Source organism: Pseudonaja textilis, chromosome 11 (assembly GCF_049901715.1).
Source record: "Pseudonaja textilis isolate UNSWEBS1 chromosome 11, rPseTex1.2, whole genome shotgun sequence".
Classification (NCBI taxonomy): Eukaryota; Metazoa; Chordata; class Lepidosauria; order Squamata; family Elapidae; genus Pseudonaja; species Pseudonaja textilis.
This window is the reverse complement of record NC_142000.1, coordinates 5,887,885-5,905,476: the sequence shown is the minus strand read 5'-3', so window position 1 is coordinate 5,905,476 and position 17,592 is coordinate 5,887,885. Positions and strand designations below refer to the sequence as shown.

Below are 17,592 nucleotides of genomic sequence, written 5' to 3'. Positions count from 1 at the left end.
CACAACACATTATATTTGAAATAGTCATTTAATTAATAAACCATAAACTGAATTAAAACGCAACACATTAGGGCACAATGCAGTTAATTTGGATTGGCTCAGTAGCATTGAGCAAATTCAGGATTTTTGGCAAATATAGTCTAAATGTAAATCTAAACAGACATAGTTTATTGTAGTTTATTCAGAAAAAAAAACACAGTTAAAGAAAGTTGGCTGAATAAAATGCACAAATGCAAAGTTTATTTTTTTTAACAGTATGGTTTTTGAAATGAAAGACAAGCACCAGATTTACACGTGCACATTTACATTTCCTGAAAATTAACCCACACATCTTTAAGCACCAGATTTACATGTGCACGTTTACATTTCCTGAAAATTAACCCACACATCTTTTAATTCATCTGATATAACTTGCAGATTTTCTAGCACCAAACCTGCTGAATTTCAGAGTTTTCCATTATTCTCTGATCCATTGCCGACAAATAATCCCAGTTGCGCTTCCCCATTCCTCAGCTGAGAAAAACCTGAATTCTGAATTGCCTTTGTGTCACCTCGATTTCAGGTGTGGAGAACCAAAGGTATAATTTGCTCCAGAAGGTGGACCAACTGCCTTACTTCTTGCTTGAAGCCATTAGCAACATCACTTTTACTCCCAGAGGTTTACTGGGAAAGCCCTGTCCTTAAATGACTTTTTAATTTCCCACAGCTCCACAAGCCACTTTGACACAACGTGAAAATAAAAACCTTGTGCTCTGCTGCTTTTGAGGAAAAACAAGAAAGTTGAGAGTCTACTCAGGCTGATATCATGCCAAAATCAGCAAACCTTGATGCTTTTCCCTCAGGTAGTGGGCAGCCCGTCCTTTTTTTTTCCATCCAATCCAGGCATTTATTGACTTATTTATTTAAGAGGATGAGCATTTCTGAGAAGTAACACGAGGCATCCCTTGGACACGGTACAAACCGAATTGAGATTTAGGTTTAATTCACTGGGTTTGTCCGGAGCCTTCTCAGCAAAAGGCTGCCTTTACTGCTGGATAATACAGTCACCACCGTCTCAGCAGCCTGTTCCCCCAAACTCAGACAAGTGTCAATCAAAGCACGGGTCCGGAGTGTCAAAGTTGGATAGGACGTGATCATTTCGTAATCTGCCTTGGGTAAGAGCTGCTGGGCACGTAAGACATCCAGGAGGTGGTTCAAACGCCCATCGGTCATTGAACTTAAGATGGTTTCTCGCTCCAAGGTGAGGATGGAGCAGTATTTTTCTTTGCAGGTAGGACCTGAAAGGCAGTGGAGCAAAGATTGTGAGAATGCAAGCACCAGGCATTTCTAATGTCTGAGCTGTGGTGGCGCAGTGATTAGAATGCAGTACTGCAGGCTACTTCTGCTGACTGCCGGCTGCCAGCAGTTCAGCAGTTTAATTCTTACCGGCTCAAGGTTGACTCAGCTTTCCATCCTTCCAGATTGTTGGAGACCATATACTGACTCTGTAAAACGCTTAGACAGTCTATAAGACACTATGAACTGGTATATTTCTAACTGCTATTCCTTCCATCCTTCCTCCCTCCCTCCCTCCCTCCATATCCATGATGCATAGTGGCTAGAATGCAATATTGCAAACCAAGTTTACCCACTGCCAGGAGTTTGATTCTCACTGGCTCAAGGTTGACTCAGCCTTCCAGATTGTTGGAGACAATATGCTGACTCTCTAATCGGATGAGAGAGGGCTGTAAGACACTGTGAAGTGGTACATAACTCTAATTTCTATAGCTATTGCCCTCCGTTCCTTCATTTCTTCCCTCGTTCCTTCCTTCCATCCATCCATCCATGATGCACAGTGGTTACAATGCAGTATTACAGGCTAACTCTGCCCACTGCCAGGAGTTCGATTCTCACTGGCTCAAGGTTGACTCAGCCTTCCATTCTTCTGAGGTGGGTAAATTAAAATGGTTGAGGCTGACTCTGTAAAACCGCTTAGAGAGGGCTGTAAAGTCCTGTGAAATGGTGTATAAGTCTAAGCGCTGTTGCTAATGCTATTTCCTGTTTCCTTCATAAACCATTTGCAAATTGGAATTTGCAACTAGAAAAGACCATCTCTTCCCTGGACAGTTTATCATCGAAAGACCCTCCTAAAATAAAGAGATAATGATAATATTTTAACCACATCTTTTCACATAAAGGCAAACAACCCGTGTCCATGGAGATTCTCAGTCATCCAGGCCATGGTTGTCCCAAACAATGTTTTGGGTGCTTTTCCAAAACACTTTGCTTCTCATTCAAGAAACTTCCTCAGTTCTAAATTGAACTGAAGGAGCTTCTTGGATGAAAAGCAAAACCATTTTAAGGAAAAAAATCAAGAAAGTCCAGTTTTGGAAAAGCTCCTTTGGATCTTGCCTCCTACAGTGTACGAACACAGCTCTTTTAAATGGGATTCTAAGCCATGCTTTTATCAAAAGTTTGTTGAATAAATCACACCTTCCTGGCTTTACACCTGTTGAGCTATAAACTATGATTTATAAATCACATTGAGGTTGTGCAATATGTTAAGTCACAGCTATTACAATTGAGCACAGTGGAAAGCAAGCACAATACAATGAATATTATCCTGCCGGTGTTTCTCTTAATGAATGAATTAAAGTGGAATGCACTGTACCCACAACCCTGGTTTAATTTCAATTCTCACCTATTAATGTGCTGTTGGGCCAACTGTTTGGACAGTTTTTGAGAGAAGCTGGTTCTCCCACCGTTTGCGGAAATGGAGGCTGGTGACCTTTGCACTCATTGCCGAAAGACCTAGTTTTATTGTTGCTTGTCTTTGAATGGGGTGGAATGGATGGAGCTCTTGATCCATTGCTGGCAGGTGTAGGTGGATCTGCAAGAAAGAATGCCAAACAACAATGGAAGTGTTGAGAGGGACACGTGAATGGTTTTATTGGTCACGTCATAAATGGTAGAACATGCATTTAGTTCGGTTCATACCAAATAAGGAATATATTGCATTGAGTTCGCTTGTTTTTCAGATTTACAACCAATCAAAGATTCTTGGTGTAGGTGGCTAGAAAAGATGATAGGGAAACAGGTAGATTTTAAACCTGAATTGTTCTTATTAGGTATAATATCAGAAAAAAATTGATCGGAAAAGTATGTAAATATTACATGTCTTAACATCAGCAAGGATTATATTCGCACAATACTGGAAAAATGAAGGTACACAGTGAGATGAAGAGATAGTTAGGAAGATACTAGATTGTGCAGAAATGGATAGATTGATATTGAAAATTAAGCAGAAGGAGAACATAGAATATTAACAATCACGGAATTTATTTTACCAATGGTTGGAAAAAAGGGGTGGAGATTAAGAATGTAAATTTGTATTGTTAAGCAAATTAAATACCCAGACAACATGAAGTTTATTAAGCACTAAGAAATGTATTTAATAGAAAATCAATTAAGAATATTCTTGGTGGCTTCCACAATTTGTAACAGAAAAGTTAAAACACTCATGGTATAACTAAAAGATTCCATCACAATCACAACAATTGTGAAAATAAAAATCAAGAAAGGGATGAAGGAATAGTGATAAAGTACAGATAAAATTCATTTACTGAATAAAGGAGAAGAGGAGGAATCTTGACATAGCTTCCAAGCTTTTCTCAATGTGAAAGTCTCAGAGTTTTGATTCCCATCCCAAAATCATATGCTACCCAGTGAAGGTCAGATCTTGCAGTCTCCTGACTATCATAAGACCATGAGATTATGATGCCAGATTTTGATAAAAATCTGTTTGCTTGAGTTAATAACAAAGCTAAAGTCTCTTTCTTCAGTGGTACGCTCAATGTTTCTAGATCCAAAAGAACCAATTGCCTGGGCACCTGATTTTTGTCTCAACCCTTGGCAGAACTGATGAATTTGTAAAGGCAAAAATCTAAAATGTAAAAATCATATAATAAATAAACTAGTTAAAAGTTCATTGATCAATGATTCATTCAATCTTCATAATCTAAAACTTTAAAAGAAGAATATACAAGATTATATCGATGTCCCCTGTTCTAGGGTCTCCTGCTTGCGGGAGGTTGGACTAGATGACCTACAAGGTCCTTTCCAACTCTGATTATCTGTTATCTGTTAGCCTCATTGGCTGGACAGAAGAAACCACTCAAAACATGGTGTTCAACTGGAAATGCTCAAACAAAGCTGGCAGGAAATCTATTTGCATACTGCAGGAAACCTCTCTGCCTAACTCCTGAACTTTTACCTACCATTCAAGCCCTGAAGGGGGAAAGCTGGATCAACAAAGTTGCATCTTTGCAAAAAAGAAGACAAAAAGAATATACAAGATTATATCGATGTCCCCTGTTCTCCTGCAGAGAACAGTTCTAGGGAACTGGCTGGGTATTGGAAACCTCATTTTAACTGGAAGCGAGGCGTGTCCATTGTTCACAAAAGTCCATTAAATGCAAAAGAACACAATTGGGGCACTTTATACTCTAAGCATGATGATGTCATTGCACAACTGACATCACTTGAACCAATTTGCATCATCGGTAGGGTGATGTTTACATCAATTGAAGAATTGATATCATATCCATAGACACAGTTAATGGACACTTAAATGAGCATGAAACTTGGTCTGTTGAATGCACAATAACAGAACAATAGAGTTGGAAGATGGAGATCCTAGAGGTGCTCTAGTCCCAACCCCTAGTCAAGAAGTCTACACCGTTCTGGACAACTGTTGTCCAAGTTTATTGAATCAAGGCCCAACCAATTGACCTTCCACTCTAGCTCGCTCTCCTTTCTCCTCCCTTTATGGGAGAAGGTTTGATATAAGATCTGTATGAACTCCAAAATCAGTCGTAGGGAAGATGTTTGTAAACAATGTTTCAAACTATTGCTTCCAATCCTTGAATGTGTTGACAAATGAGAATTATGATTATAATGAAATATGGTCATTCTTTAGTGACATATAGAACTGTATATATGTATAGTCATGCAAGAGAAGCCCCCATATCTTTATTGTTTTTCCTTTTCCTTTTTCTATTACATTTTTTTTCCTTTTCTGTTCTGTTTCAGAAAACTCCATCTACACGCACAAGTTAATTCTCTAATCTATTCCTCCCCTTTACGTAATATTAAAAAAATACTTTGATCTTCAGCTTAAGGTTTTCTTTGGATTTTTTTTTTCATCAGATTTTCTAATGTCTTGGAAACAGCTGTCAAATCCATACATGCATATGGAATCACCAAAGAGGTTTTAACAAGCATTGGGGAGATTTCCTAAGCGTGCTTTTTTACACCTACACACACACACACGCAAAAATGAGGTGTTCCTGATCTAATCTTAAAAACAGAGTGGAGAAGAAATCAGATGGGAAGCAACTCTAGGGTGACCTTCAAACCCCAGCGTTGTTTGTTCAGACTTGTTTTACATCCTGCTGACATGTGACAATCTTGTTAGAAAAATAACTTATAGGACAGGCAGACTAGTCTCAGCTATTCACCTATTGCTCTGCCCAGAGAGACTGGATGAACTCACTTCAGTTCAACAATCAGCAACAGAGCCAACTAAAGAAGAACATTAACTATTTAAACACCCAAAGGAAGGATGTTGTACTGTAGATTAAGGGTCTCCAAACCTGGCAACTTTAAGACTTGTGAACTTCAACTCCCACTATTCCCCTGTGAGCATGGCCTGCTAAGCTATTCTGGGAGTTGAAATCCCCAAGTCTTGAAGTTGCCAAGTTTGGAGAGCTCTCTTGTAGATCATGATCACTCTTTGGCTAAAGAGAAACAATATATTTTTGGGGATCTTGATTTCTGGGTATGAGACTGGCTCCAGGTCTCAATGGAGAGTCTCAAATATCCAGGTCATGGTTGTCCCAGAGGTGCTTTTTCCAAAAGTCAACAGGACTTTCTTGGTTTTTCCTTTGGAAACATTTCACTTCTCATCCAAGAAGCTTGGATTCATACGTGCATGTAGATTCAACAAAGATGAATCACCACCAAGAAAGTCCAATTGTCTTTTTGGAAAAAACACCTTTGGGACATCGTCTCCATGTCTTAAATTTAAAAAGGGCCTGTTTATAGGTTTACTGGGAGAGCGTAGAATAGATATCTTCTGTTGGGCTTCTTCCAATGACATTTTGAACACAATTCTTTGATGACCAAGTAAACCAGGATAGACATGGCCTAATCATTGCGGTTGGATTGCATGTTCTTTAAAACCACTCATATGGTTTGCAAAACCGGTTAGCCAAATGCCTTAATGACAGTGCTTGCTTTTCCTTCATACTCTGTTCATTTTTATGTTTTTAGATAATCTTCTATTTTAATTTCTGTTCCACACTTAACAGTTTGTTCACAGTTAACACTATTTCAGGTGCATTGTTAGTATTCTATAATGATTTATTTTCCAACACAATTAATCATGACGTTCTGCCGGGTTGCATTTCTCAAGGAGAAATTGCATTCCACAAGGAGAATCCACACAAATACACACCCATATTCGTAAACCATGGTTTCTCCATATAATTGCCAACGTCTTGCTAAATTAGGACTGTACATGCCTTTGACATTTCCTCCCCAATCTCACTGCACACCCTTCTTTAGAATCAACACCTTTCATTTCAACTGATTTAAGAGCTAACACAAACATTTACCTCTTCCTAAGGCTGCCTCTTGAGGTGTATTGCTGACAAGGAGTGTCTGGTTCAATTTATTCCCTGGATTTCCTGTTTCATGTGATAAGCTCTGCGGTTTTAACACAATTTCCTTGTTGGGCACATTGTTATCCTGAGGACAGATGATCTAAAGCAAGCAACGAGAAATGACATCATTTGCAATAACAATATTAACCAAACGTTTCTCTTTCTTAGAGCTGCGCATCTTTAGAAAGTTGTATGAATTCTAATGAGAAGATTAAACAAAACCTGATAACAGGTAGTTCTTAACTTACCAACCCAGTTAGGACCAACGTTTCAGTTGCAAAATAACACGGTGGTTAAGTAAAAATTTTGCCCTATTTTATGACCTGTTAAGTGAATCACTGCAGGTGTTAAGTTAGTAACAGGGTTGACTTTGCCCTCAGAAAGTGATCACATAAGCCTAACATATTTCAACCGTCATAAATATGAGTCAGTTACTAGGCATCTGAATTTTGATCACAGGACCATGGAGAGGCCGCAATGGTTATAAGTGTGAAAAGTGGTCGTAAGTCACTTTTTTTCAGTGCTTTTTGTAACTTTGAACACTCACTAAACAAATGATTGTTAAGTCAAGGATTACCTGTATACTATGAACCACTTCCTAGCAAACTCCTGGCTATGGTGAAAATATCCACATTGCCATGTTCTACACCAAAAAACAAACAAACCGATAAACATTTTGGTATTTTCCAGAATATTTAATCCCCAGAAATGTGGGTATATTTGTACCTATAGTTGGGATTGGATTGGCATCATATACGATTTTACTATCACAGATAAAGGAAAAAGATTCTCTCTCGTTGGAAAAGTATTGGTATTCGCCCAAACTCAATTCATGTATGCAATCCTAGGCGCAATCAATCATCTTGATTTCTGATTCATTTTGAAGGTGCCCCTGCTGTAGGTAGTCCTTGACTTACGACCGGCTGCTTATTGACTTCTCAAAGTTAAAACAAACCCTGAAAAAAGGGACATGGCCCAAATTCAAAATTTTGACATTCCAATCCCCTTCGGGGGTTGCATGATTGAATTTTAGGTGCTTGGAAACTAGCCCACATTTACAACTGTTAGGGAATCCTGTTGTGAGGTCACCACAATTTATGACCGTTTTGCCAGAAACTGGGGTTTACTTCTGGTATTCAGCAAAAATCTCCCCATAGCAAAGTCTGCTTAATGAGCATTGAATGACAGCTGCAGAAAAGGTCGTAAACTTAGGTGTGGTCATGAGGCAACTTGCTTTATGAGCATCATGACTTATGACCGAAATTGGGCGCTCAGTTGTGGTTGTGTGTAGAGGATTATCTGTAATCAAATATAAAGGACATTGGAGAGATTCTCCGTCATCCAGATCATGGTTGTCTCAAAGGTGCTTTTTTCAGGAGGCAACTGGACTTCCTTGTTTTTTCCATTTGAAGATGTTTCGCTTCTCATCCAAGAAGCTTCTTCAGCTCTGACTGGATGGTGGGGAATGGGAGGATTTATACTCCTTGCAGATAGCTGGTGATTTGCATCCTTTTGGAGAGTAATTGAGGCCACTTGGAGGTTTATCTATGTCCTCAGAATCACTCGAATAGTGTTAATGGTTCCTGTAGTCTGCAATTTTTTCCGCTCTGGAAATCCATTTCTACTCCCACACCACTCCAAGAGTGCTCATCCCAAATTGTATAGCTAAAAGTCTATAGAGATTCTCAGTCATCCAGGTCATGGTTGTCCCAGAGGAACCAGGAGCACTAACTCAGGTGGCCCCGAGGACACAGATAAACCTCCCAAGTGGCCTCAACCACCCTCTAAAAGGACGCAAATGACCAGCGGTCTGCAAGGAATATAAATCCTTCCATTCCCCACCATCCAGTCAGAGCTGAAGAAGCTTCTTGGATGAGAAGCGAAACGTCTTCAAAAGGAAAAAACAAGAAAAGTCCAGTTGCCTCCTGAAAAAGCACCTTTTGGCACATAAAGGATAATCGCTAAATTTAATGCAAGATTCCTAAACCGTCTTCTACTCACCTCTAAATTGCGCATCCCTGTTTCAAGCATGTGAGAAACTGGACCTTTGGCAGCATTGATTGCACATTCCTGAAAGATACAAAGGAAGCCATGAAATCATTTTCTTAGATTTCTGCTTCTGAGAAAACCTCTTCTCTTCAATTTCATCACTTAGTGCTAGAAATTTAGGGCTTCATTCTGTTCGTAAGTTGAGGACTATCTGTACTTTTAAAAAGAGCTCTGTTTAATTTCTCATGCTGAAGAAGGGCAGGGAAAATGCCAACCTTGCTATAGCAGATGGTATCATATGAGGTACAGTACATCAAGCACAACAGGGGAGATCATGATTATCCTAATCACAATTAGAGGATTTTGTCACCAAGCCTTTTTAAAATGGTGGTTTTTGAAAAGAAATGGTCTATAGCCAAACCATGGGGGATCCTAAACCCTCTTTTGGCTCACCTTGGCATGAATCAAGTTGTAAATTCCATCAGAAATCACGTCCTTTGGAAAGGTACTGAGGATATCCTTTAGAAATGCCTCACATTCTGTCAACAGAAAAACACAATAACAACTCATTTGTGAGGAATGGAATGGAATGGAATGGACTGGACTGGACTGGACTGGACTGGACTGGACTAGACTAGACTAGACTAGACTAGACTAGACTAGACTAGACTAGACTAGAATAGACTAGACTAGAATAGAATAGAATAGAATGACAGAGTTGGAAGGGACCTTGGAGGTCTTCTAGTCCAACCCCCTGCTTAGGCAGGAAACCCTGTAGCATTTCAGACAAATGATTATCCAATCTCTTCTTACAAACTTCCCATGTTGGAGCATTCACAACTTCTGGAGGCAGGTTGTTCCACTGGTTAATGGTTCTCACTGTCAGGAAATTTCTCCCTAGTTCTAAGTTGCTTCTCTCCTTCGTTAGTTTCCACCCATTGCTTCTTGTCCTGCCCTCTGGGGCTTTGGAGAATAATTTGACTCCCTCTTCTTTAGGGCAGCCCCTCATATTAGTGGAACACTGCTCACATCACCTCTAGTCCTTCTTTTCATCAAACTAGACATACCCAATACCAGCAATCTTTATATGTTCTTTATATGTTTTAGCCTCCAGTCCCCTGATCATGTTCACATTTACAAAGCTTCCCTCCACCAGTCATTTCCATGCAATCTTTGCTTGAGCGTGGCTATTTCCATGCGTTATTGCAGCCAGCAAGACTTTCACAGAGATACCTCAGAATAACATAGCATTTCTCTAGAGCAGAGGTCTCCAAACGTGGCAACTTTAAGAGTTGTGGACTTTTAACTCCTAGAATTCCTCCTCCAGTCATGTAGTCTCAGGAATCCTGGAAGTTGAAGTCCACAAGTCTTAAACTTGCCAAGTTTGAAGACCCTTGCTCTAGAACAGTGTCTCTCAAACTTGCCTACTTTAAGGCGGATGGACTTCAACTCTCAGTATTCCCCCAGCCAATCATCACTATTTTTAGGAGCAGGGAATCCCCACTTCTAAATCAGGTGTAAAAAAGCCAACTCAACTTTTTCAGCAGTTGAGAAGAATATTACCTGTGGCACCAGGTCTGAAATGAGGTTCTTGGTGCCAGCAGAGAAGCATCAGCCGAACCAGCCTGTTCCGATGAGGTACATTTGGTATGAATGCTGCTTCGATCCCTGGGCGTAAACCGTTGCAGATCCCAGTTATAGCTCGAAGCAAAGTCTTTTTTCCTAAAAGAAGGGGGAAATAAAAGTTATGTACAGAAGAACCCTGCTATTAACAGCCTCTACCAGTGATGCCCAGCCATGGGAAGTTTAAGACCTGTGGACTTCAACCCCCAGAATTCCCATGGCTGCCTGGGGAATTCTGGGAGTTGAAGTCCACAGGTCTTAAACTTCCCATGCTTGGACGTACACATTTATACTGAAGCACTGATATATGTGTGTGTGTGTGTGTGTGTATGCACACAACATGAAAGAAAGTTAAAAAAACACAAGGGGGCAGCATTAAACCAAAAATCAGACTTTTTTTCTTTCTTCTAATTTTTTTTATAGCAATTCTTCACAGAACTGGTCCAACTTGCAACCACTGATAATATTTTTTTTCCAATTTCCATATTCCACGGAGGATGCGTGATCATTGGAATTTCAGATCCAAGTGGTAGGTCCCCCTTTTCAGGAAACCTGTAACTTCAGATGATTACTAAGTGATTGGTCATGAGTCAAGGCCTACCTGGACAGTATTTTCCATTATGCAACAGCAAGAGAAGGTGAGATTCCAGTCAGGTTACCTGCAGGAAAGGACCCACTCAAAGGAAGATTACTTTAGGTTGAGCATTTTATTAGACTGCTTACCTGTCAGTGGCTTTTGTCGACTTAGGAGTTCCCAACACATCATGCCAAAACTAGACACAAACAATGAAAAGGAAAACCAGGTGTTATTTGGTAACATCTCTTATCTAGACAGTTTCCCCACCCAATGCACCTGTTACATTGGAATTCCTTAGCACCTCTTGACCTCCAAGATCACCAAAGGCCCCTCATTTCAATCCTGAGCTACAAATATTCTCCTTTATTGATCAGTATGAGTGTATCCTTTTGTCTGAAGGAATATTATTATCCCTCTTATCAAGATCGTGTGAAGTATTGGTACCGCTTGGAAAAGCCTTAGTAAGACCATACTTAGAAGACTTAGAAGACTGTTTTGGTCAACACATTATTAAAAAAAGATGTTAGGGACTCTGGAAAGAGTGCAGAGAAGAGCAACAAAGTTGATTAGGGGGCTGGAGACTAAACCATGTGAAGAACGGTTGCAGGGATTGGGTCTGTCTAGTTAGTGAAACAAAGAATCAGGAGTGACATGGTAGCAGTGTTCCAATATTTGAGGGGCTGCCATGAAGAAGAGGGGATCAACCTATTCTTCAAAGCAGGACAAGAAGTAATGGAGACTAATCGAGAGAAATAACCTAGAAGTAAGGAAAACTTTCCGAAGATTGACAACAACCAGTCGAACGGCTTGCCTTCAGAAGCTGTGGGTGCTCCAACACTGGAGGCTTTTAAGAAAAGACTGGACAGCCATTTGTCCCAAATTGCATAGGTCTCCTACTTGAGCAGTGTTTGGATTAGAAGACCTCCAAGGTCTTTACCAACAATATCATTCTGTTATTATTTTCTGGATGGAAATTCCTCCAGAGCACACTGAATAAGTAGTAACTGCAGTGATTATTGGTGGGTTTTGGAGGCCTTGCATTTGATTCTACAATGATGGGATCGTTTCTTGTATGCTCAACTGATCACAGCAACCGTACCATTTCCACACCTAGGATGATGTATTCTTCGAGTAAAGGCAATATGATTCTTCTGGATATTATAACGTCTTACCAGTTAATGAATATTTCAGCTTTAACCACAACACAAGAGCACACAACAGATATAAACTAAATGTAAACCACTACAAACTCGATTGCAGGAAGTACAATTTCAGCAACAGAGTGGTCAATGTCTGGAACTCACTACCTGATTCTGTTGTCACCTGCTCCAACTCCCACTCCTTTACCCTCAAACTAACCACTATTGACCTCACCCCATTCCTAAGAGGTCTGTAAGGGGCGTGCATAAGCACACCATCATACCTACCATCCCTGTCCTATTATCCCCAATTATTGGTTCCTATTTCTTGTATTTAAACTTATGTTTATTCTTGTTTATGTTGTATTGCAAGCTTTTGACAAAGAAATAAATACATACATAAATAAAATTTATATTAACTGTTCACTCCTTGTTTTACAAAAACAAATTGGAAAGTTGACTTGGAAAAACTCTAGCTACAGTTTCTAAATGTGATAGAAACTGAGTATTCTTGGACTTAACAAAATCTGGTTTGATTAAAATCTAAGGGTACACAATGCATTTAAAAAAATGAAATGGGACCCCCACCAAAGACTAAATTCTTGGCCAATCTGTTGCTTCTGAAGAAGCCATAATTAAGACACAGTAATAACTCTCCTACTTGCATTATTCCACAACTAATAACACATTCCTTTTGTAGTTTCATCCTGCTAATATGCTCCTGCACCTCCAAAGCCAGTTTTCCTCACAGTTGGAACTCAGCAATCAGTAACAGCCTCTTGATGAGGAAGAATCAGCTCCCAAAATACCCATTTACTCCATTGCTAAGGGAAAATGTATGACTTCCTTCTTTTTCCAGTTTTGAAATCTAATACAAGCTTACTATGAAAAGTAAAGAAGCAACTTGGTTGGGCTCCTGGTCAGACAATCCACCATATCTAGATTAGTTAACCCTACCATACAGTTGAACTATTGCTTCACCTTGACAAACAATGCCCCGAGATTCTTTTCTTAAAGTAAGACTCACCTATAAACATCTCCTTCTTGTGAGAATTGACCTCCTTGAAGTATTTCAGGAGACAGGCAGAGCAAATCCCAGCAACTACTGCTGTTACAGTTGTGCAAAGCTGCCCTCAGCTGCTGTTTTCTCCAGGCGGGTTGGCCAAAATCTGAGATCTGCAAAATTAGATTGGGATTAGGATTGGGGTGGAATGGAATGGAGCAGAATAGAATGACAGAATTGGAAGAGACCTTGGAGGTCTTCTAGACCAGGGGTCACCAACCATTTGGGACCACCAAACTCATAATTTTAAATCCCGAGGACCAGAGACCCTGGGAACCCCCCCCCAAAAAAAAAAATCTGCAGGAAAATTCCCCACCCTGTTTTCCTACTGATCGATCATTCTTTATTTGGGATCTCAGGATACCGTCTCCAGCTCCATTCTCAGGGGGAGAGAGAGAGAGAGAGACTTTTGGCTTCATGCAAGGAAAGCAGCAGAAGCAGCAGAAGTCTTTCTTTCTCTCCCCCAAACTCAGTCAGAAATGAGTCTTTGTGAGACTTCTCGCGCTGGTGCAGCATCTTGGAGCAGGATGCCTTGCAGAGTCCCAAAGACTCATTTCTGGCAGAGTTTGGGGGAGAGAAAGAAAGACTTTTGCTGCTTTCCTTGCGTGCAGCCAAAAGCAGAAGAAAGAAATGGAAAAAAGCAGCCCGGTGGCCAGGCCAGGCATGTGGGGCCACTCTTTCTCTCCTCCCCTCAATACCTCGTGTTGTTCACAATGCAAGCGATGCAAGCCTTGTGTTCCCGTGTGTCATGTGGCGGCACAGCCTTGTGTTCGCGTGCAGCCTGGATTGATTGCTTTGGGGGTGACATTTCTCTGCGGACCACCATCAGTGCTCCCTGGCTCACTGGCAGCCCCTCAAATATCAGAACATTGCTATCATATCTCCCCCAGTCTTTCTTTTCATCAGACTAGACATACCCAGTTCCCATATCCAAATGGAAAGATAACTTATGAAACCAGGCAGGTGTTCACTATAGGTAGTTTTCAACATACAACCATTTCCTTATTGACTGCTTGAAGTTATAACAGCACTGAAAAAAAGGCAACTTATGACCAGTCCTAAAACGTATGACGGTTATAGCATCCCCATAGTCACATGATCAACATTTGGGCACTTGGCATCTGTCATGCATTTACAATGGTTATAATATCTTGGAGTCATGTGATTGCCATCTGTGACCTTCCCAAAGTCAGTGGGGAAGCCCTGTTCGCTTAACAGCCAAATGTTTCATTTAACAACTGCAGTGATTCACTTAATATTTGGGGCAACAAAGGTTGCAAAGTCAGGCATGACTCACTTAAAAAACACCTTTGTCGTCAGCAGAAATGGAATGGGGAAAGCAGTACATTCCTTAAATGCCTCAGATAATTGCCTTGGCAGCCCAATATTACTGGAGAGCATGATTGATGACTCTTGGCTATGGATGTGTCCGACTGGAGAATATACATCCAGGGGGTGGGGGAAGACCAGGGTCAAGGGGAAATGAATGATGTGTCTTAGTGTTGGCTGCACCCAGGTAATGCCAGCATGGTCACTCCTAATAAATCATTTTTTTTTACTCTGAGAGATATGGCTAGAGACTTATGATTTGAATGGGGGTGGATTTGTTGGCACTATCTATAGTTCAGGAAGAGTCCCCAGGTGCAATTAAAGTTTTGTTCTGACACCCAGTCAAAAGGAAGGGAGGAAATGTTTGAAATGCCTACCTTCGCTCTGTATTCAAGATCTAACAAGACATTGGAAGGTTTGAGATTGTGGTGAAGAACAGGAGGCTCCAAACTGTGAAGGTAGCTTAGACCCGTAGCAACATCTGACAGGATCCTTATGCTCAAAGGAACAGGCAGATCTGGATAGAGTTCATGCTGAGGGGGGAGAAAGTTTATTGAACACACTGTTTTTCAAAACACCGTTTTAACATGCAGGCGGTATTTCCATATTAAAGGTATTAGAGATTTGCAGGAAAATCCTGAGCTCCTCCTTCTGCTAGTTGAAAATGGATAAATTAACCCAGAATGTTTTGCCTCATGTGAGATGCTGGTTGGGTGTGGCCTTTCCAAGCTAAGATGATAAACCAACATTTGTTTTTAAGAAGGGTAGTAGTTCATTTGAAGGAACAAGCTAAAGTCCTATTCTGGTGTGCTAAGATGCTGAATCTCTGCTTGTTCTATTCCAAGAGCTTCTCTTCTGGGCAACAGCGCCTTATCTGAGCCTTACTTTCTTCATGCCATTGCTTCATTGCCAGGCTCCCAAAACCAAGAAAGGCATGTGGCGTTTCTTCCGAGTAGATGCCTTTATTATTCCACCCTTGTAGACAGAATCTTGCCAAGCTGAAGCATGCTGCTATCTGCAAGAACCCTATACTCTGGGAACTGTTAGGGAGGAGCCGTCTTCACCCTTTCTCTCACGCAAACTATCTGAACTGAGCTGCCTCTTACTCCTCTGGAATGCAGCCCCTCCCTCCTGGGAATCCAACTCCTTACTACATTCCATCGCACCCCTCCAAAGGAGAGCCAGCCAAGGGGATTTTTCCACGGCTGGGCTGCTGGGGGTTTGCAGGGGTTTGGGAGAACCCCTAGCTAAGATTCTGTGCAGTTTGGAGAACCCCCCCAAATCCCTGCCCACCTTACCCTGGCCCTCCCAGGAATCCCCACGTGGCCCATTTTGGATGCAGGTAAGTGCAGGGCATGCACAGAGATTCAGGGAGTTGAAAAACAGGCCTCCCAGAAGTTCGGGAAGGCCAGAAATGGGCCCGTTTCTGGCTTCCAAAGAGCCTCCGGAGCCTGGGGAGGCCGTTTTCACCCTCCCGGAGGTTCAAGGAAAGCCCAGGGAGAGTGAAAATGCCCCCCCACCCCCCGTGGTGCAGGAAACCGACTAGGTCATGCCCACCGTGGCCATGTCCACCTAGCAAATGGGCAGAGAACCCTTTGCTAAAATTTTTGAAGCCCACCCCTGGATTTTTCTCTTGCTTCTCCAACTTACATCATGAATGAGCAAAGAGAGAGATCCATTGTGCATCCATGTCGTTGCAACCCCAAGGAAACCTTGGAACTGGCAAATACCCAAAAGCGGCAAGAGATGGTTGCATTGTAAACGTTGTGTGTTTGCTGCTTCTTGAAGCAGGGCCCTGAAGTCTCTGCAAGGGGGAAAAGATCTGCATGTCAGACCGTTTCAACGGAACAAGACAACAATCATTTGTTACTGCAAAACGATCTATCAGTGTGTGCTTCCATTTTCTCTCCTTTGATTGTAGCTGCTGTGACAGGAGGGACACCATGACAGCTGCAATTTTGTGCAAGAGCAGACCAACACTGAAGATGATGCAATATAAGGCTGATACAATGAGGACGAATCAGCACAGTATTGGTACTGCCTCTTTAAGGGTGAGGATGGGTTCTACCACTTTAAGAGAAGTTTATATAAGGCAGCCTTGTTTCTCTCTCCTTGTGTCCGATATTCATTGCAGAACTCTCCGTGTAGAGTTAAGAAGAAGAAAGATTGCTTGTATGGTATTTTGCCTACCATGTATATTTCTGTATATGTCTTGTATATAAACCATTGTTAAGTGTCTAAGTCTCCGTGTGCTGTGTTTTGCTCCTGGGTTGTCATAATAGTAGTCATGCTGCTAACACATCAGTTGTAAGTCTCCTAGTTCAGTGCCAACATAACTGATACTGAACGAGTGGTCCTTCAAGAACTAACTAGAGTAACTTTTCTTCAGGCTCCTTGGAAGGAAGGTCTGCATGAGGTTTTATCCAGTCAAGATGGTAGCCACAACACAACACACACAAAAGGGGGGCAAACCTTCAATTACATTGTGGTCAACATCTTGACTTTTCTTTTTTAATTGTCTTAAAAAAAAACTTTTCATGGGGAAAGCATGAATGGCCTTTCCGACTACCACCAATTATGCAGTTGTGTTTGGGAAAATAGCAGGAATCGGCACATCCAAAGTACAATGAATGAGCGTTACCTGTAAGAGAAGAACAGGCAAAGCTAGGGGGTGGGGTTAAATGAGTCATCAGCCTAGAGTTCTTAGGTTGCCACAAATGTTCCCAAGTCCAACCCCTCTTGAATCCCATTAACCCTTATCCGGTGCCAATTTAGTGTTGAACTTTGGTTGACTAGATTCTTGTGTATCGGGCATGAGCAATAAATCTTCTGAATGATAACTTAATGTATGGTCCTGATTCTTTGTGCCTGACAGCACCCTGGTACATGCTCCTTCATGATCAAAGTCACTTCCTGGTCAAATATGTCTTTTACACACACACATACCACGAACACCCTTGCTTCTGAGGAAGTGTGAAAAAGAGGTGGCTTCAGAGAATAGCAGAGAGGTGGTGGATATCCAGAAACTTTCTAAAGAGAGCTCAGCTTGTGCTCTTTGAGAGCCTTCCTCATTCAACAGTCGGGAAATACTGAAGCACACACGTGTGATCAGCGGCAGAGAATTATGATAAAATAAATAAATAAAACAAACCATGGGAAGACAAAGCC

The 17,592-nt window shown here is 41.3% G+C and overlaps 1 protein-coding gene across 1 annotated transcript in view; it reads right to left on the bottom strand.

The window, feature by feature from the left end:
• Positions 1-218: 218 nt before the first annotated feature.
• The window catches only part of LOC113445136 (receptor-interacting serine/threonine-protein kinase 2-like), a 33,262-nt gene continuing 15,888 nt past the window's right edge, over positions 219-17,592 (bottom strand). Inside the window, exons 3-12 of the mRNA XM_026714157.2 lie at positions 16,075-16,228; positions 14,802-14,957; positions 13,060-13,208; positions 11,040-11,089; positions 10,257-10,415; positions 9,147-9,232; positions 8,706-8,774; positions 6,657-6,804; positions 2,681-2,869; positions 219-1,277 (exon numbers count right to left, since the gene is read on the bottom strand). Of these exons, the coding sequence (XP_026569942.2) occupies positions 979-1,277; positions 2,681-2,869; positions 6,657-6,804; positions 8,706-8,774; positions 9,147-9,232; positions 10,257-10,415; positions 11,040-11,089; positions 13,060-13,208; positions 14,802-14,957; positions 16,075-16,228 (1,459 nt within the window). The 3' untranslated portion in view covers positions 219-978. The remainder of the gene's footprint in view (positions 1,278-2,680; positions 2,870-6,656; positions 6,805-8,705; positions 8,775-9,146; positions 9,233-10,256; positions 10,416-11,039; positions 11,090-13,059; positions 13,209-14,801; positions 14,958-16,074; positions 16,229-17,592) is intronic.